Source organism: Drosophila mauritiana, chromosome 2R, assembly GCF_004382145.1.
Source record: "Drosophila mauritiana strain mau12 chromosome 2R, ASM438214v1, whole genome shotgun sequence".
In the NCBI taxonomy this organism is placed as follows: Eukaryota; Metazoa; Arthropoda; class Insecta; order Diptera; family Drosophilidae; genus Drosophila; species Drosophila mauritiana.
Window position 1 is genome coordinate 5,766,740 of NC_046668.1, and position 21,302 is coordinate 5,788,041.

At 47.4% G+C, this 21,302-nt stretch overlaps 3 protein-coding genes across 3 annotated transcripts; 1 reads left to right on the plus strand and 2 right to left on the minus strand.

Annotated features, from left to right (window-relative positions):
* Positions 1-5,856: 5,856 nt before the first annotated feature.
* LOC117136745 (odorant receptor 43a) lies at positions 5,857-7,442 on the minus strand. Its single transcript, XM_033297776.1, has 6 exons — positions 6,998-7,442; positions 6,636-6,906; positions 6,473-6,572; positions 6,227-6,328; positions 6,053-6,160; positions 5,857-5,961 (listed from the first exon to the last, which is right to left on the minus strand). The coding sequence occupies exons 1-6, from the start codon at positions 7,440-7,442 to the stop codon at positions 5,857-5,859; spliced, it is 1,131 nt and encodes a 376-aa protein (XP_033153667.1).
* A 3,685-nt stretch (positions 7,443-11,127) lies between these two features.
* Positions 11,128-13,529, minus strand: LOC117137610 (adenosine kinase). The gene is made up of 3 exons (XM_033299136.1): positions 12,953-13,529; positions 12,717-12,872; positions 11,128-12,181 (listed from the first exon to the last, which is right to left on the minus strand). The coding sequence occupies exons 1-3, from the start codon at positions 13,030-13,032 to the stop codon at positions 11,317-11,319; spliced, it is 1,101 nt and encodes a 366-aa protein (XP_033155027.1). The 5' UTR covers positions 13,033-13,529; the 3' UTR covers positions 11,128-11,316.
* A 3,532-nt stretch (positions 13,530-17,061) lies between these two features.
* Positions 17,062-18,469, plus strand: LOC117137745 (growth arrest and DNA damage-inducible protein GADD45 alpha). The gene has a single exon (XM_033299329.1). It carries the CDS (start codon positions 17,329-17,331, stop codon positions 17,818-17,820), a length of 492 nt encoding a protein of 163 aa, XP_033155220.1. The 5' UTR covers positions 17,062-17,328; the 3' UTR covers positions 17,821-18,469.
* The last annotated feature ends 2,833 nt before the right edge of the window (positions 18,470-21,302 follow it).

The following is a 21,302-nucleotide window of genomic DNA, read 5'->3' on the forward strand; positions in this document are numbered from 1 at the left end:
CCTAAGTAGCTCGGCACAACAATCTAAATAATTAAAATATGCAAATGCCGCCTAATCCTGCCCAGCGACACGTACACGCAGACACAGCAGTCCGGAACGAAATGGAGGGGATCGACCAGAATGGCGGCCCTATACCCGTTCCTCTGGAGCGGAGCGATTTGGGGAATGGACACGAGGACATTCAGACAGCCAGCGATTTACTTAAATTATTCATGGCAATGCAGTTCGACTCGGGGGGATAACGATGGTCTCAGTCCCACTATAGCAGGTAGTAAATTAAGCAAATGACTCCGTCGAATCGTCGGCGTAACAAAAGTTTGAACAGCACTTTGCAGCAATTAAAGGCCCTCGACGCTCAGATGTATGCTACGATTTTTTCTCTAGCCAGGATAACCCCAAGCCGCCCGCTCAGGTTTTCCATTGGTCCTTTGGTCTGGCGGCAGCTGATCCGCTCGCTAAAATATTCAATTATCGAAGTGGTGCATAGGCCTCCATGGTTTTTGCCTAATTGCAAAAGTTTTATGAGCAGCGCTTTTAAAGCCGGGAATTTTATTCGTGTTTTACAACTTTTTCGGCGGCACTTTGGAATGTTTGTTTCCGTTTGTTGTTGCAAGAGGGAAAACATAATTTTTAATTTCGTTGCCCGCAGCGTTTTTATTGGTTTTTAATTTCGCTGCTGCAGACATGGTCCGCTGCTTGTCCTTTTCCAGCGAATGTAAACAGCATCCTTAGAACTTGCCAGCGCAAGGGACGCCGGGAAACGCCTCCGCTCCGATTCCGCATCCTGATGCTCCTGCGGCCCATTGGGCGGCTGTCATAAAGCGTTAGCGTTGCTTTGTGTGCTGCGTCGTCAACGATATCATCATCATTTTCATCATCAGCAGGATGGTGGAATGGCGGGATGGCGGGATGGCCGAATGGAGGATGCATGATGCAGGATGGAGTCCTGCCCGCTGCGTGCAAATATGCTTTGTCTATGGCATTCGTTTTTTAATTTTTTTGCTCCTTGCGCTCCGTGTTCCTTTGACTGTTGTTGTTACTTTTTCATTACTTTGGCTTAAAATTGATATGAAACTTTTTGCCCACTCTCGCCGGGCAGAAGGAGTCCTTGCCATCAATACGCTTCGTTTCGTGTTTATTTTGCCACACACACGCAAGCCCCTGGGTGCTTCTGTCTGTCCTTCTGTTTCTGCTCGTGCGATTGTGGCCAGTTGTTTGGTCTTCGTCCTTGCTTTCATGGGTTTTTAATTACGACAAGAATAACAATATCATGTGGTCCATGCTAACCGATTCGGCCAGGTTCTTAACTTCCTCGATGCCACATTCTCCCTCTTTAACCAACCGAAATCAATCCAGTTTGTGACAGGATGAATAAATTCCAAATTGAAAGTGGATATATGTACCTGCGACATAAATAAAATTAAGTCTCCTGGTCTGGGGAGCATAATTCGATTGCCAGGCCGCTTATCTGTAAACTTTATTATCGTCCCCAGACATTCCTTCAGATTTGACTCATTGTCGGCATAGCTAAAATATCGCTTAAATATTTGATGTATCATGCATATGCCATGAGGCCCCTGCCCAGCCGACGACGAGTAATGCACAGCCCCTGAAAAAACAACCACTGAGCGCTGAAAAAACGAAGAAAAATGCAAAGTAAACATTGCGCATACGCCGTGATGGCCCCCAAGGCAGCGCAGCCACACTTCTGCCAGCTTTCAGGTGGCGTGGCAAAGCGCTAAACGCTGTTTGCCATTCGGATATCGAAAGTTATAAAGCATGAAATCAGTGCCAGCCACCGCCATGCGATGATGATAACGAGGGTCTGGGATTTGGGGCTTTCCAGGGGCGTCGAAGCGAAGGTACAACTTGGCGGCATATTTAAATGTGGCTGCAGGGCAGACAAAAGGGCAGGGGTGATGGGGTTGCCGAGGTGGCTGGAGTGGCTGGGGCCGGGCTCCGTGTTTGCATTTCGCTTACAGGCACTGGCAGACAGTCAAAAATGTGGAAAATGTCTCCGCAGTTTCCCAGCTGCTCGGCCGGGTGGAATTTTCGGCAACAGGAATTTCCCATTTGCAGTGATAATCAAAGGGCCGATCAAGTTGCAGGCCTACGGCAGCCACTCGAAGACGAACTTGGAGTTTGGCCCAAGTTGGGCCACAAACAAATGGAGTTGCTCCCCCATCGTCTGCCCTTCTGGTCCGCAGGCTTTGGCTCTTAATTTTCCGCTTGTGGTTTTTTATTTTTGTAATTTTCTACTTTGTGGCCGCGGGAAAAGGGAAGCGGCCGAGATGCACGGAGATAGTTGCTCGCCTGTGTAATTATCTGCTTATGCTTTCCCTTTACCGTCATTACTGTTGCCTTTGTGGCCATATAAAGTTGTCGCTGTTTTGACGTTTTCCAGAAAAGCTGCTTAGGCAACTCCAACTCCAACTCCAACTCCAGCTTCCAGCTTCTAGCCTAGGCAAGCGGAAATTGCACAGAGGCGGAAGTAATTGGCAGTGGCATCGGGATGGCGCAAGGAGCACCAGGGAAGCCTCTCTAATTTGGTCTTGTAATTAGCGCAACTGTAATGACCTCCTTCTGGGCCAGCCTCGCAACTCCAATCGAAATGTGGTCGACGTGCGGCGGGAGCTGCTCCTGGCCAAACGAAGTTGGCAATCTGTTTGGCTTGCACTTCAATTACTTGTTCCAATGCCGCAATTACCATTCGTTTGGCCAAACATAATGTGTCCTTGTCATCGCTGGCTGCTTCTATGCTCCTTCTGTGGCTCCTGCTCCTGCTCCTCCAGCTCCAGCTGCAGCTACAGCTGCAGTGCTGGCCGGGAGTCCTGGAAGATACTTGCCGTAGACCTTGTTGTTTGCACCTTTGCTTTGGCAATTTACACATGGCAATGGCAATAATAAATCAAAAGTGAAAATGCAAATATTTTCCAGGCACCAGGCGGCAGACGGCCACCAGCAGCCAGACAAACATCCTGCAGGAAGCTAGACAATGTGGTTGTCCATGGACGCGCAGCAGGAGGGGGAGTAGGAAGGAGCAGGGTCGGGTTGGGACGGGGCTCTAGAGATTTATAGCAGGTGCCGATGTAGTTGCTGCGAGTGTTGTAGTTGCTGCTGTGGGGGAGTTCGACACAGAGGCATCAATAAATAATTGGAAAATGAATGCTTTGCTTATGAGAGATTTCGCAAATGACCCGACAGACAATGGATGGAATATTTGATGGGACAGCCAAGGGGTTGGCTGCGCATAAGTGATGGTTAGACCAAACACACTGGACGGATGTGCATCCAGTCCACTTTAACTGGCGCCCAACTTCCGGCACTTAAAGTTGACCCTCGCCCGCCTTCCATCTCCCGGAAGGGATTCCAAATTCAGTTCCCTGATTCGACCGCAAAACACCCAACAAAGTCCCAGCATCAACTGTCACCGAATGCCACAATTAAAATGGAAATTAACAGGGAAAGCACACTGTCAATACGACTGTCACCTCTGACAGCCAGTTGACAATTGCAAATGAGCACGGGCCACACAGCCCGCAGAGATCCATGGTGTCCGGATTGCCGGATTGGCGTACACATGGACACGGAGAGACGCCAACGAAGCCACTTGGAGGGCTGCGAAATAAACTCATTATAGCAATTTATGCAAAACGCGGCCACCGCAATTGAAAATCCATTTAAAATTGAAAATGCCGCCGAAAAAGTGGGCCACCCAACCCGGAAAAACCCTCCACCCCCAATCCGCCCGTTTGCCATGTTGCGGTTGCCACCCCCACATCACCCACCACTGGGTTTACTGTTGTGTTGTGTTTGTTGAGCTGCCTTCATTGATGCATATGAATTCAATTATAAAACAACGTAACCTTCGGATGGGTGGGCGTTTGGTCGCTGGGCGTCGCAGGGGGCGTGGCAGGCGACCGCGACCACGAACTGTTCTCTAATGAAACAGTTTTTTGCGAAGCGAGAACGAAACTTGTTAATTTTATGCAGCAGACAATGAGGACTCGCAGGATACGATACGCCAGGGTGTCTCTCCTTCATTCGGAGTGGCGCATTTACATTTCCGGCGGCATTTGCATATTGCCTGCATAAAAATCAAAGGACCTGCTGGCAGCGGACGCCAAGGAACTATAGGTATACACCGAAAGAAAAAGGCAGTTAAAATATAAAGTAGTTACATGGGGAATCTATTTGACTATATAGAGCTTGATTTGATCTTCAGCTAGATACGTTTTTATTTAATTTGGGGAAACGAAGCATACATTAATTATTTGAAATTAGTCTTTTCTTGGACTCAATTTGTATGAATTATTATTTCGTTGCCTTTTCTGCCTAGGATAAACTCTATTATAGTCAGAACATAATACTCTGTAAGGGTCATGCAACTCATAGTTAGATCTACAATGATTTAAGATAAGTGGGATATAGTTTCTAGTGAATCTATATAGTCAGTACTCTTACCAAATCAGTACACAAAGAAATAGAACATAGTTTCAGTAGGCATTTATTTATTTAATGAATGCCATAAGAACTCTTCTGTATGTGGGGAAATATAAATATTGAGGATTAATTTCTTGCAGTGCAGCAAGAAAAAGTGGAAGCCCAGAGGAAGTTCACATTTTGCTGTCCAGTGGGCGGGGCGCGTAGGCGTTCACCTGCCACCAAATGGCGAACAGCAGGCAACATAAATAACGGGGCAGAGCACAGCGAAGTTCAACACAAAAGGCGTTCGGCCGGGCAAGTCAACTGGTCCGCACTTGACACCTCATAATAAAATTAAGTATACGCCACTCGAGCCGAGCCGTGCGATAGGCGCTCCCAGCCCAGGAGCTCCTCCTCCGGCCGCGCTCCATTGTTATTTATGCGCTCGGCAGGACATCCAGCGGAAAACACAGCGTGCAGTCGTCCTTCTTTGAAGTTTATTTGCGTATTTCGAGAGCGCCTGCCGCCGCTCATTTCAATTTTCGAGGGGCGCCTTCGTCCTTCGTCCTTGTTGTGCACCCGCTTAGTTGTCCTTTGGTGCTGTTGATGTTTATGCTGCTGTTCCTGCTGCCGCCGGCAATTGTCTAACTAGTTGGTGTCAGTTATAATGAATTTTAAATTAAGTTGTTATTGCTGTCGGGCCGGCATTAAACGATCCTGCTCACAGCAGCAGCAGCAGTAGCAGCAGTTTATTTGCATAATAAAGGACATGACTAATGTTAATTAAATTGCAGCAGACAACGACGACTAGTTTTTGGGCATTTTAATTAAAAGCGCAGAGGACGACCCTCGGATATTCAAATTCGATGGGTTAGCCTGAAAGTATGCGGCGCAAATGGAGCAATGAAAAATGCATAGGGCATAGGGCACGAACTAATTCCACTCAATCAATATCAACACTAATTGCCTGGAATACCAAATATTTACTTATTCATATCGCTGTGGCACATCCTTCTTGCCCAAATTGAAAGCCACCAACGCCGCAAATCCGAATGCTTTGATATTTGTGAATCATACTTTCGGGCATCCGGAGCAAACAGAATGGGCAGAGCCGTGGACCTACTCCGCATCCTTTGACTTTATTCCAAGCACAACATTCTGCTGCAATCTACAATCTATTTTGTGTAACAATCTAAGAAGCCAACTATTTGCATGCCAGGAGCCAGGATGCCGACTCCTTGCCAGCAGTCCGATTAAATCCTTTCAAACGACAAGCATATGCAAATGCCAAACAAGCAGCCAGGACCACAGCCAGCAACAACTTTTTGCATTACCCGGATTGCTGGAAAAGCGAATGGGGAAAGGGAAAGGGGAAAAGGAGGAGCAGGGAGAGCATGGAAGGGGCAACCCCGGTTTTTTCGGTCTTTCAGCTCATTTGCCGGTGACGCCACGCAGCATGGTGAAGTAGGAGTAGGACGCATTCAACAGACTCTGGAACATGGCCAAAGTCATGGGGTAAACGTTGCCGACTCTTATCTGCAAGATGAAATGGAGCGCACCGCACCCGGAATGGAAATGGATTACAGTCCTCGCAATGACTCGCAAATGAAATGCACCCAATGCCCACCTCCATCGGGTGTTGTGTTTGCATCAAGAAGATCAGGAGGGTTTTGCGAAACCGAGTTCCTGCCTCGTACCAGGGCACATTGTAAACGGCCTCCGCCACCCGGTTGTTCTGCAGGGATACGAGTTAAAAGGAGTCATGGATAGCTATCAAATTGAATGGAGTTGGTGGGATCACCTCGAGGCATATTTCATTGGCGCGATTGTAGTAGGTGAAGAGAACGTACAGCATGGTGAGGATGTACATCACTATCGAGATCACCTGGGTGGGTGAGGTTATCTGAAATGGTAATGGTGTTCTTAAAAGGATCACACTCTTACATCTAGGAGTGCCACAGTGCCATAAAGGACTTCCATCCGAAAGTTTTGGTTCTTCCAATTTATGGACACTCTGTGGCACCCGAACTCAAAATCAGTGGCCTACAATGTTCAGACAGAAGAGCAGTGAGCAGATTATCGAGCCAAAAATAATTGCTTCCACCGCCACAATGTTGGCCACCAGTTTGTTGAGCTCCCACACATAGCTGTAATGGAAATGAGCAGCTTAGAGATCTCCTCGACCCCCAGTTCATTCCCTTGCGGCTCACCGCATCACCTGCGTGTGGTACGCAATGCAGGAGGCCAGCTTTTGGAGGCGCTCCTCCTCCGACTGCTCCGCTCCGCCAATCTGGCCCAGCCTGTGCACCAGGATCTGCAGCATGGCCTTCCCAAAGATGGCCAGGCCGGCAAAGAGGCTAACGAAAGGCATGTACATCATGGACAGCAGCAGGGGCGTGGGGAGCTGGGCCAAGTAGATGACCTCGTAGACGGGCGAGCTGGTCATGCTCACTCCTGGTAGAGCTACACCAAAGGGATGGGCTGGAAGGAGGAAACAAAGTCGATGCTTATTACGAATATCCTTTCGATTTGGATGACGGTTATTTTAATCCCATTCTGTGAGTGTACTAACCTCTCTCCTCCCTGAAAAGCGGCGAGACCAGAGCACCGACAATGTCCAGGAAGGAGGCACTCAAATTAAGAATGGCCAGGTTCCGAGCCTCGCGTTCCGCCCTCCGCAGGATGCCACGCCCCCACTCGTCGGTGGAGTCGAGAATCGACTGGAACAGAGTGCCCAGTTGGTCGAGGAACTCCTCGAACTGGCCCCGCTTGATTATGACCAGCCACGTGCGCATCAGGGCGTTGAAAATGGCCGAGAAGAAGAACATGTTCAGGATGAAGGCGGGCAGGTCGCCCCACATCCGCAGCAGGTAGACGAACTGCATCAGATTCATCGCAGTCACCGGCAGCACGAAGGCGAACTTGCGCCAGCTGGAGCCCGGAGTGGGGTACAGCACGGCCAAGTGCCGCCACATCCGCACGTTGATGCCCACCAGGCCGATATCCTCGATTGCCATTGCTCCGCACTTTCTATAAGCTCCTTACGGGCAGATCCACTCCAGACTGTGCCGCAAAGTGCTGAGCAAATGTCTTTTATTCTGCACCAATTGTCGCCATCGAGGAGGGCAATCTGCGGGCTAGCGATTGACACTACAAACGGAAGTGGCAGTGCGATTCAAAAAGGGAAGTGGAAATGGGATTGGGAATGGGTTTGGGAAGTGGGAAATGGGCATTGGGATTGGGAACTGAGGCCATTTGGCACTTGTCGTCGCGCAGCCTATAATTTAGCTAATTGGCTAATGATGAGTGTAATGTAATTGAAGTGCGATTGCGATTGCCATTCCCATGGGGCACAGAACCGGGCTGATTGGAAATCCAGCCGAAGAGATTTGCATTTCCAATTGCATTAGTGCCCTCAATCGGGTTATCTAATAATCGAATTCAAATTAAATCGTTTTTATTGGAAATTTTAGATATTATGTCAGCAGAGCTTACTGTAAGTATTGCTGTTTAAATGTTTCATATTTTTAAAATGGAAGTAAGGGGGTATTTAAATGGCCTTTTATAAAGCGTATTACAGAATTAAAGGAATCAAATATGTACATTAAATTTAATTTTAAATTTACATATACGAGCAAATGAGTCTGAAGGCAAATAAATATAATTGAAATCGTTCTACCTACTCTTTAAAATCGTCATAATTGAATAGTTTATTATCCAAATACGTATATTACTTACATATATCTACTTAAATGTTTACAAAACGAGACCATCGGCAGTGTCCACTGATTTCCTTCCCAGAGAATCCTGTGGCATCTTAAGGCTAGTCTTCTTCACATCGATGTTAATCAAGTGATTTCTTCAAGCATTTAGAATGTTTCACGCAAAACAGGCTGGTATTGAATTGCTTGAAAATATATATAGATGTTATAAGATGTTTTTGCTTGCTTATAGAGTAAGCAACTTAGAATAATGGAATCTAGAAAGTAAAAGAAATAAGAATGATTTTATCCTGATCATCGTGGTTGTATCCATGGTGTGTGTAGTTTGGTTATACACTTAGATACTCTTTAAAAGAGATGGAAAAGTATCTCAGTGGGAAACAAATATTTTTCCCAGCAAGCAATGAGTCAACCCAGTGTTCCCTTTAAACTAAAGCTCTCGCCGAACGAGTATGTAAATCCCCATTTAATTTGGCCATCGATTTTGCCATGCTCCTCCGAGCCCGAGCCGGAAATCCCCGACCCGAAAAGAGGGCTCCATGCTCCGCCGCACAGGCAGTCAAAAAGCCAACGAGCCGCTAACGTTTTCAGTCAGACACTCTGGGAAAGTCGGGAGGGGTCGGTCCGGCTGGACGGGCAGTCTGGAGCGCGATGGCCGGCATGACTTATTAAACAATAAAACCGGATTATCCGCAAAAAACTGAGCAAACATGCCGGAGCCAAATATTCTGGCCGGTCGCTTATCATGCGGACGAGGACAACAGAAAGTCCAGGAGGGCAGGCACAGGATCTGAACGGAAACCAGTTCCATTCAGACACAAAAAAAACAATATAAAAATCAACAAGCGACCGACCGACTGGCATAACATAATTCAGCAACAATGCTGGCTCAGCAAATATGGCAAAGGAATTAAAATGGGGCAAGGGCCGCCAAGCCACCAAGCCAAAAAGGAGTCCGATGCCAATGCCAATGCCGAGCCCATAAAGGCACACATTATGGCCACTTAACCGCGCGTTATGCCGCAAAGGCAAAAGGACAAAACCGAGCGGCAAAGAAGGTTTCCCACTGGCGGCGTATGCGCAATATTTTGTGCAAACATGCTCCACAGAGAAGCTACGGTGCAGGGGGGTGGTGAGGAGCGTGGGGCAAGGGGCAAGGGCAGTGGGAGGACAAATATGCAATGTCAGTTACAGCTGCCCCATTTGGTTGCTCATACGCAGCGTTGCACATAAATCAAATGGGTCGTAAAAAGCTTTTGTGCACTTGCCACACTGAAAGAAAAACGGACTCAATCACTTAGTTTAGCTGAGCCAAACCTATTTAAAAATTCATTCTTACGTTAACTCCCAAGAGATTAGGTAATTTCTTGTATTTCAAAGTCTTAGCATCATCGAACATTAAGGTATATATAACTATATAAATAATATAACTATTTCATATAACTTTTCTCTCAGTGTACTGCTTCGTTGATTACCTAGAAGGCAGCCGCTTCCGAAGCACAATTTATTGTAAATTAAAATGCTAAGCAGGGCAAATGAGGACATTTAATTATCACATGCTGGCGAGGATCTTAGTCGAGCCTTGGGATAGTCTGAAATCGGCCATTACCCACACGCAGACATCGAAGGAAGGGTGCTAACCCCGTAAACCACACGATGACATTAATTACGGACCCGACAAAGGACTGGCGTTGGCCAACCCAGTGGCCAGTGGCCACAGCATAGAAGGCAATCGAAGTGGCGTGGAAGGAAGGGTTCTCCGGATGCCTCACAGGCGGTATAAAATTAATATCGAGTAATTAACAGGGCGAGTGCTGCGACTTAAGTAGGTGGGACACTCGATTAGATGGGTGGGTGTGTCAATATTGACTTTGCCACATTCGCAATGCCACTGCCACTTGGCTTCGCTTAAGCGGCTCCTTGCCAATTAGCCAGCTCACTACGCTGATCCGGGAATTGGCCTTTAAAGTGCGGAATTGCTTTCGGCCTAAGCCCGGACTTCTTTATGGTTTCGGGGGGCTTCCCATCCTCAACTCCTCCTCCGGCAGCAGCTGGCTTAGGACCAGACCTTGGCCTGCTTACACAAGCATGCCAAATGCGGCTTAGTTTTTGTTAACGATTCGCAAACATGTGGCCCACACCCGAAGCCAACCCCACGGCCAGCACAAAGGCGGAATTCGCTTTGATGGCATCTGGGCATGCGAGTTCTCTTTGGGCCAAGTCGTCACTTATTATTGACTGACTTGTGTGTGGGATGTACGCGGTCCATATAAGATGGATGAGTAAGCCGGCGTAGGAAACGAGAATCACTTCTTTGCGGATAATAAAGCATCTCGAGGAATGCGCATGAAGATGTGTACTAGGGCATCTCAGGGGGAATTAAGTGTGTGATAACGGATTCGGATGACGATTCACACAATGCCACAGTCCAGTGGGAACTTCGGCGATCGAGTGAATAACACGGACGTATTAATAAGGCTATCGAGGTCGAACAATCACCAGCTGTACATGCATATATAAGATCTCATTTCTCTGGCGAATACTTAATACGTGATTTTACATATGAAGGTATATACCTAAATAACGACGACCTGTGTCATCAATGATTTATTTATGTTTGCTCAACTAATGAAGTCTATCATACTGAATAGTATATTAATAATTAGTATGCATTCAACCCACTGTGCACAAAACAATTCTCTCGAATCTATATTTAACCATTAAAAAGAGTCTTCCGGTGATTTCATGGCTTGATTAGACGTGGGCACATTTTCACTATTTCACTTTTTATCTTTGCGCTCTTGCGAAGGTCAACGCAAATGCTTAGTGGCAATGTGCTACAAATAGATACATATGTACTGGCTTCAGATAAATCTGTTTCGAAATACATTAAAATGTTAAAAAAAACAATACAAAATAGGGATCCCTCTATATATATTATAAAATGTGATTGCTGCAGTCACTCAGTATTATTATTATCTTTCATAGAACGATGTATAAATCATTTTTATTTAGTCACATTTCGACTAAGTTCATTGCTTGGGTGAAATGGTGGACAAATGTTTGACTAAGCCTAAGGTTTGCGGAGATTACCGGAATAATTACAAGCTAAGAGTCTACTTTGGTGCTTTGTTGTGCGCTATCTGAGGTGGCGATGCACGGCGTCGGTCTAGGGCAGATTGCAGCCCACCTGGGTGACGACCTTGGCGGCCACGCTGGAGGCCATTCGGATGCACTCGCCCAGCGAGCGCTTCTCCAGCCAGGCGTGCAGGAATCCGGCCACAAAGGCATCTCCGGCCCCAGTGGCATCCACCAGCTGATCTACGCGTTGCGCCCTGAAGTCCTCAAAGCTGACGGGTCCGGGAGGAGCCAGCTCCTCCACGTAGTTGGTGATCACCTGGACGCCGGCACTGCCGTTGGTGACGAAGATGACCTTGGTGCCACCGGATTGCAGGAGATGATCCGCCAGTTCGTCGACGTTTCGGAACCCACCCGCAGCCTCTGCCAGCGCCTCGAACTCCTGGCGGTTTCCGAACAGGAAGAAGGCGGCCCGGGCCAGCTTCATCATAGCCTGGTGATTTTTTTTCACAATGTAGGGAGCACTGAGATTGAGGGCCAGGCGTCGTCGCTCCCGCACCAGGTGCTGCACTATGTAGTCGCACACATCACTCCTCTGGGGCACGAAGAAGCCCTCCACGTACAGGATTTGCTTGCGCTCCACGGGTCGCAGGAAGCTCTGGCCTTCGTGGCTGACGGCGTGGCTCAGGGTCTGCAACCCGAACTGAGCCGAGGCGCCGATGTTGGCGTACAGCGTGGGGTTGTCCTGATACATGAGGCAGACGCACTGCCCCGTGTGCGCATCCTCGACGGTCTGCAGCCTGGCCTCAATGCCGCGATCCCGAAGGATCTGGCGCAGCTCCTCGGCGTGCTTGTCGGCTCCCACGGCGCCAAAGAAAAGCGCGTCTGTGCCCAGCTGCTTCAGGATGCGGGCCGTGTTGAGGGCAGAGCCACCCGGATTTGTAAGACATCGAGAGCTGAATTGGATTTAAGTCGGATTAGTACGGATTAGCTTTGTAAAGGCTGTTTATTATAACTTATGTTGGTACCACCTAAACCCTGGTCTTTGTAGAATAACCGGGTATCTTTGCCATTTTCCATGTTCTACTTCTTAAAAAGATATCGTACAGGTAGGGTATTCCAACAATGACGTGCCAAATGTATATACATATCTACTGAATCTTCAGAACTTCCTCAACATGAATATCATCTACTGCGAAAACCAGTTTTGCTGCCATTAGGGATTAGAAAGAAGGCCCATTTTACGTAGTAACTTTTTAAGTAAAGATTGATTGTTGTGCACAAAAGTACGAAAGCTACGTATAAACAGCCTTTGTTGCCCAAGTTCATCATTCTTTGTATGTTTTCACAATTTCTATGAAAAGTGATACTAATTATACCCTCAAGACTATAACTAAGCTACTTATTTTTAAAATCAGTCTAACTAAAGCCAAAACAATGGGCATAGATAAAAGATAAAGAAACAATCGGGGAAGATACAAAGGTGCTCACCTCTCCGTAGCCTCCGCTGCCAGCTGGTTGAGTTTCTCCATGTCCAGTTCGCCCTTGGAGCCCAGTTCCAGGCCGAACCGCTCCAGGAGTTCGGGGTCCTCGAGCTGGACGAGTCGGTCGAGCAGGACGTTGCCGAAGCAGATGACCTTGCGGGGCCTGAAAGTGGGAAAGCCCAAGGGTCAGGGGGTTTTCTACCGGGGTTTTCCGCATCTGCTGCTGCTGCTGCTGGTACTCACGTGTGGAAAGCCCCTTGCGTGTCGTCCGTGGGAGGATTGCCCCCGAAGATTTTCTCGTACACGTAGCTCAGGTAATCCATTGTATGCAAAAACTAACGCTTGCTCGGGACTTTCGCGTTCTATTCGCAAGTGCTCCGGATGAAATGAAATCCAACAGTGATCCGCCGCTTGTGTCGTCCGGCAGAGAACTGAACGCTCGGTCCGGTTTGTCCCGGTGTTTTTATCTCGCTCTCGCCAGCGTGCTCGGTTTGTTTTTTCCCATTTCGGGCAATTAGTTTGGACCAACTTCTACTACCTTTTTATCGAGCGGCCTACAAAGAGCAGCTCTTTGTTGTTTTTCTGCCACAACTTCCCATTTCGCTTGACTTTTTCGACTTTTTTGACTTTGCCGAGTTTTTCAATAACACAGAGCTTTTGGCACTGCGCTGGCGCTCAGATTGTGGCTATCGTGGTTGTCGGCGGCACTTTGGTGATTCAAAGTCGCTCCACAAATGCCATCGAGTTATCATCCCTAATGACTATTTTATAATTTATGCGACTTAATTGTTTAGCGTATTACATAAATATTGCGTGTAATATTCACACGTTTACCAACACTACAGTGCGGCAGAAACAGCTGTGCGCGTGTTTTGTTTACAAGGAAGAAGAAGCACAAGCGAGTGCAAGAGCGTGGGAAAAGCTCTGCCGGCGAAAAAAGCACTCATCGGGTAAAAGCTCAGGCAGCGAGAGAGCCAGAGAGAACTTTACAGAGTTGCCATCCGGCGCGAACCATTCGAACCGGTTATGTCAGTTAGAAATTACAAAAATGCTCTTAGTAAATAATTAAAAATCTAAGTATCTGTAAGCAACAAAGATACATTTACATTAAAATTACTTGAGCTCTAGTTACAAGTTCTTGATAATCATATCTACTTAAACATAAACGGCAAGTAGAGAACATTACAATTGAAATAAATATATAACGAATTATATACATTTTGCAGAAATGTGATGGCTTTCTTTCAGTTTCAGCTTTGTTTGCACTCCTTTTCTTTAATTTCACCATGTTCTTCAAACAGGTTTACCGAGGTGCAAAGAATTCAGCCCTGCAAATTATGTACACCTGCCCACCAGCGAGCAGCTGAATCATTTCGCCATAATTTGAAAGGCGCCGGCAAATGTTTCGCAATATTATTTAATGCGAGACAAGACCTAATTATTTGGGAAGAACGTTGCTCGCTCAGATAACCGAAACTCCCTTGCCTAAAGCCCCGCAATAAATAAGAGAATACATTATGGTATCTGGCTTGGAGTGGGAAAGACCACGTATCGACAAAAAACTTTACTGCATTGGGGTTTTTCGCAGAGAACTCTTTTGGAAACTGGGTTTTCCCTGCAGTCGCAGCCAACTGGGAATTCCCCCAGCATAGCCGCACTGCATACAAAATTGCACCTTGGAGACCTCCACGCCGGCGCGAGAAATCTCGTTTTCCAGCGTGATGCTGGTGCACGTGAGGATTCGGGCGGCATTCATCGGCCAGATTGGTGGCTTGGTGACCGGTTGCAGGTACTCAGACCGGCGGACTTTGGACCGGCCTGAAATGGAATGCCAGATAGCCGAATGCCGAATGTGGGGGAACTCTTCAAAAACCAGTTCGCACTCTCTTTTGACTTTGACTCACTTGGCTCTTCGCTTGGCGTTTGGGTTTCGATTTGGGTTTGGGCCCAGTTTAGTGCTGCGCCGGCGTGACTCAGCAGTGGGGCATCCGGCGGCGAAGTGCCTCCGATCCATGCCCGATCACTCCGTGGCCTCCACGATTCCCCCGAATCAGCCATTAATGAAAGCCATCCAATGTGGTTGCTTCACATGTGCTGGGCGCATGTTGCACACACCACTGGGTGGCATGGCACACACACAAGCAGCGGGCAGAGGTGCCATTGGAGTCCCACGCAAAAGGCTAAAAATATCCGAATTCCTTGCCCAGGGAATGGGTTCGATTGTGACGTGCGGATCAAGCTGGATGGAGAACCAAAACTTCTAATCCGCACGTTCGCCGCAGCAATAGAAAATGCTGTAGTGGTGCCCTTTTTGCACTTGTGACAACTCGAATTCCACGAATGACAATTCAATAGTTTTATTTCAGTCAATGCAAATGCGTATTTAATAGATACGTATATTTGTTATGAAACAAGCTAAAATTGTAATCACTAGTACTATTATCTTGAATGATATTACATGCTTATAAATACTCTTTAAATTGGAAAAAGTATTATATGCGATAAGCAGTTGCTTAAATTTTCTATATAAGCAACTTTGTATGAAAAGATCAATGATAAAGCATAACAAATATAAAATATTCTGATTATAATGGGGCCTAAAATATTTTTATAATTACAAGTATTCAGCGATCAGGTGATCGAAGCATTCTAGCCGGATCTAGCTAGAAAACCCCCAAATTGTCACTGGATTTCCGCGGTTCATTGGCCACTTTCGAGGCGAATTTGGCGCGCAAATTCGGAGCTGAGTTGGCGATTTCCAGCTTTCAGCACTTCCGCGGCTGATCCACTTTACTACAGGTATGCCCCTCGTAAGCACGACAGTTGTTTATGTTTTCGGGTCTAAATACATGCATAGGTCAGTAATTTGAATCAGCCTACTCTTATTCATAGTATTGTAAACCAGAAGCTTCTTCAAAGTGCATGCACATATGGTATGTAGATACATACATATATTATTGTTACGATCATGGGCTGATCATCAGCTTGGATGGGTTGAGTTGACCACTGACTATTTTCACCAACTGGTTAAGGGTTAAGCACCATATCAGCTGCCCAGATGCATAGATTAAAACAAGTAATCTTAACCCATATAGTATATACCCTTTATATTTGCCTTTATATATAGTTATATATATACTCTTCATACTAGCCGCCTGTTGTTTTCGTCGTAAATCTTGCTGAATTACATGCTGCAGCTGCCCAGGAATTGTTTTCAATTCTGCACGCTCATCAGTTTGTTCAACTCCAAAACACCAAATCACATACGTATGTACATATGTACATACATTGTACATACATATGTATGTAAGCATCGATTTGCAGGTGCTATTTATAGCCATAACAGAATATTTTGCAAGCCCTGCGAACTATGCTGATTCGGCGATTAACGCAATAATTAATCACTTAAGTGCACGGCCAGCGGTAGTTGAACCCCTTGCGAGTAGCGAGCTGGAAATTCCGCCGGATGGCGTAGTTCGCGGGTTCAATTGATAAAAACTCAGTGGCGATCTCGACTGGCGATTCCGACACGTTCCCACGTGCCGAATGTGCAGCGTGAAGGGGGGGATTTAAAATTGGAATGCCGCGATAAATTGATTAGCAGCTCCCTTTGTGTTTGGCCATGCGATTCTGTTTGTCCGAACGTCTGGCAAAATCCAAAAAGAATAATGTATCCAAATCCAAAAAGAATAAGATCGTGCGAAGCCTGGCCAGAAATAAAATTCGGGTTAACTTGGCTAGGTAGGGTCATCCGTTAATCATACGCCTAGTAAACGCGAGTTGCGCATACGCCGCGTTGGTCGCCGAGATGGACCTGTTGCTCGCCATCGGCCATCAGGTATCAGGCATCATTGAGTGGTCCATTCACGGTATTCTGGCGAAATGTATGTACTTAAATTAAGAAAACCGTTCAAGTGAAATTTATTTACGGATTTTTGTTCGAATTTTGATGAGCAAATTGCGATTTACTCAAAACATGTTCGCACACGATTTTTTCACGCGAAAGATAATGAAAGCGAAGCTCTTACTTAAGGGAGCCACTTTCTCTGCCTTCGCGAGTGGGAGAGCCAAGTTTCCGGGGGAGCCAAGTTTCCTGACCCCATTTGGTGCGTCCCAAACTGCAGATTGCAGTTTCAGTGTGATGGAAAGAAACCCCCAATCTGCTAATTGCCGCGACATCAACGGAAATCTTTCGGATCCCCAAAAAGTAATGAAAAAACCCGATTTGGCTGAAAGAGCGCGAGAGCGGGAGAGCGAGCCCCCCTAAAAAGCTCCCGCTCTCGCATTTCTGATGAAATTCAGTGGAATTCGCAGGCGGCGGAGAGCGCGGCTATAAAAGCGCTCGCTCGCCAACCGAAAGCATTCATTGTGAAATTGCCACTCAAAATTGAAACAGCGCGGACAAACGGTTGAAGAAACGCAGAGCCCAGTGCGAAAAGAATTTCATAAGCAAAAGTTAATCGGGTGCTAAACAAAAACACTCGAAAGCAAAGCTTTCGCAAAAGCGAAAGCAACAACAAACAGTGTCAGCTGAAAGTGTCCAAAAAGTGGAAGCCAACGGCTCGAAAATTACACAAAACTCAAAGCAAACGCACAACCAAACGGATAACACCCACAACATGGTCGTCGAGGAGAACTGCAGCATGCACCACCTGGAGCGCGAACTGGACCTGGAGCTAGAGATCGATCTGGCCATGGAGTGCGCCCCCATCGGACGCACCATCAAGTCGGCCCTTCTGAGGGCCCAGAGCGAGGCGCGTGTGATCGTGGGCCTGTCCGCCGCCATCAACGTGCTCTCCAAGTCGCCGGAGGGATCCCTCTTCTGCCTGATGGCCCAGCCCAAGGACGGCGACTCCGCCACCCACATGCACGAGGTGCTGCTGGAGGCCTTCTGCTACGAGAACGACATCTACGTGATCAAGGTGGACGACGCCACCAAGCTGAGCCGCATCCTCGGCCAGGACTCCGTCGAGTCGTGCTGCCTGGTCCAGAAGGTCTGGGCCGACGCCCCCGAGGAGCAGCTGACCAAGGCCGAGAACCAGCTAGTCGACTACTGCGAGGCCCACTGGGACGCCCCCCAGCAGCCCATTGTCCAGCTGCCGGCTGTGTAGGCGCGTGTGAGCGGGCAGCCAGATGTCACAGAATTGAACGGCCCCGCACAGTGGGCGCAAACAAACTCTAATGGAAACCAGTTGCTGGGGGTTGATGGCCCCGAACGTCTTGGAGAGTTCCCGAGGGAATCCGACGTTTCGTGGCGCTGCCAGAAGCCCACCGGCACATGTACACCTACATAGGATATATAGAATACGACATATGTATATACCCTAACCAACTGTATTCAGGAAGCAGGAGAGGGAGGAGGGGAGCAGAGATGGATAAGCCGGCGCCTTGGCGGATAATTGAAACTGAAAGGCGACCTTCGAGGCGGCAGAAACTGCAGCTGAGATACCCGCGGAAGTCGCACACAGATACTCACGCACACAGCCAGGGAGCAGCATCACACACAAGCGCGTGACCAGCTGCCGAACCAACCACACAGATGTGCACATATGTACACAGAACCATACATAAATATAGCCAATTTGTTTCTGTATAATTTTCGCTTTAAGCGTCGCGCAAATTTACTGATAATGACAATTATTCTGTACGCCGTAAATTGTAAATTATACTTAAAAGGAGAGCAGCCAATTGCATGTATACATTAAAGTTTTGTTATGTTAGCTTTTCCCCAAAAACATGAGATGAAAACACACAAAAAAATGTTATCTAACTTAAGCAAAAAAGAAAATTGAGGTTTTGAAAGAACCGATAAAAAATGAAAAATAAAAATCTTGTATGAAAACCAAACTTTCTCCGTCTTGTTATTTGCCCATCCCTTTCAGCACTCTCTTCCAGCAATCGAAACTGACGTCAATGGGTGCAAATCCCTCGGATTTGGAACGGGAGCCCGCCCGACTCATCAATCTTTGCATAACTGCCGGGGTTTCCCCAACGAGCGTGCCCTGCATATAGAGCCCCATCGGACGTCTTATCAATGAATTCTCGGAACCCAGTGGAATGGAAACCACGCATGAACGCCCAAATCGGGGCCATCCATCTGGGAGAAGCCCTCGGATCGAAGTATGCAGTTTTATCAACTCAGATAATGGGTGCGAGGATAGTCAGTTTGCCTAGTTAATTGTCGCCATCATCACTGATCAGTGGGAAAGTCAGTTAGAAGTATGGTCATGCTTATAGGGGGAAAAGGTAAAGCACCATGGAGCACTTGAGCTAATCAGAGTCGTACTGGGATATTTACGATCCAATGAATTTCATACGAGACCCACTTTGTTTCATTTGCGAACACGCTCGCGATCATGCCAATTGACTTGGCCAACCAGACAGATGTTGAGCATCGAGACACGTTAATGTAATCAATGCCAGACATCGCGCAATGTGGGCCTAATGGATGGACCGGCCAGCAGAGACAATGGATAGATAGCCCATCGCACGGAGGAGCAGCTGCCATGCGAGCAGCTCGTGCCGTGGGAAAATCACTGGGAAGAGTTCGCCACTGATTAGGACCATTAGCATGGATCCATGTGGGCAAGACATAGGTCAGTTCGGCGGATCGTCTGGACACGACGCGATCGGAGATAATTTGGAACAGTTTAGCGCCTGTTCCAGTCAAATTTTCCGTCTTTCCGAAACAAGACTTTAAAATTTGGTTATGGCCCTAACGTGATAATCATAATCATCCAGTAGTTGGACCAATAACTCTATTTGGAGTAGCAATTGGAGTAGCAATGCCAAGTCATCTGTGATAATCTAATGTGTTAGCATAATTACATAATTTTGAGCAACTTATTCGTTTTTTCAATTGCATACTTCGATATTGATTGTTCCACTTTAGAGAATATTGTTTAATTAGCTTGTGCAATGCACAATTGGAGAACTGCATCGGTTCGAGGCGGTTTCAGGTCGCTTATGCCCTTCTAATTATCACTATTGTCCTATTGTCTCAGTGCATTTCAGCGACCTGGTGCGACATCCAATTGGGCTAATTGCCGGGTGTTCGTCAAAATCCAGGTGATCTGTTAGCGCTACTTACACAAGCCATCCCCACTTAATCATCGCCGCGGGTACTTTACCCCGATCCAGCGAATCGAGCGTGAATTCCAAAGAACGGCCCGAGTGCTCAATGCCAATTCCGATTCGGCCAAGTCATTGCGAGTTGGGTAACGAGCCATGCGGCCATTGACTGTCCAATTGACTGGCTTTGGCTTTGGCTTGGGGCCAAGCTTTCCCCGCCAGCTGGACAGCTGGAAAAGGGGAAGTTTGGACCCGCGACCAGACTCATGCAAACATGATCATCTGCGAGCGTGACTTGCCGGATTCCCGGGACGGACGGAGTGCAAGCTTCAGAGATTCGCCTCCACCGGCGACATCGTCGAAGGTAAATATGATTCATATCGATTAATAGCGGTGCTAGCCCCGCCAGCTGGAAATTAGCATAATTCTCAATGCGAATCAAAACGATTCGGAATGCCCCGCTAGATACTCGTACTCATACTCGCACTCATACTCATACTCATACTCACACTCATACTCATACTCATACTCACACTCGACTTACAAGCTGTTGGCAAACTAGTTTCGGATTCGTGCGACAGGCCAAAGTTTCTGTTTCTGCCGACCTGCACATGTGATTGTCATGAGCGCGTGCTGAAGGCCCAGCGTGAAAACCCCTCCTCCTCCTTTCTTACTTCTAAGTGGTGGCAAGCCCATGCAATGGTAGTATCTGGCCGGGATCGGGAGCAAACATGTTGTCCTCGAGCGAATCGAAAACAAGGCGTTGTTATTATTATTAATTCGATTTACGCGTTAGCTGGCATTTAAGCGCGCTTTGAGCGACGCGGATTTCCCCATAGGCGGCGGGTAGCACCATGGTTATGCGGAATCACAGCCGCTTATCACTCTGTTTTGAGTTCCAGTCCGGCGGATTATGCGGCGTAGAATTATCAGCCGGGCCTTACGCAGAACCAACTGCGCATGGGAGTGGGACGACGGATGGGCTGGGATAAAGGTACGTGGCATTCGGGAGTGGAAATCTCCGGCACTCCACTGATAAGTTGCCAGAATTTCCACATTTTCGGGAGCCATTAAGCCAATCGGACCACATTTGTTTACTGCGTTTCACTTAACCGCAAAAGCATTGAACTTTTCCACCGCCAATCGATTAGATTGATTGTGGGGCGTGGAGGGAAGTCAGGGCTTGTCCGTCCGCTCATGAATGAATTTCGCAGTGGAAAACGGGTTTTCCAGCGGGGCTTTTCAATTCCCAGCTGCTCGGGATATTCCAGGCCAGCAAACAAACGTAAACTTTACCCGTTTTACACACCCGATTGTGATTATTGCACAATATTTCCAACATAGGGAGTCTCGCTGAGAATATTAAGCATGATGTCGCAAAATCTGCCTGAGTTCGCTGGGCTGCGCTGATAAGAAGGTGCTGATTGTGGCGCCCGCTTCGTCGTGATTCTAACAGTTTTGAGTAATTGAACTTGCTCGGATTCAAATGTTTAATTGTTCCCGGAATCACGTGCACTGACTG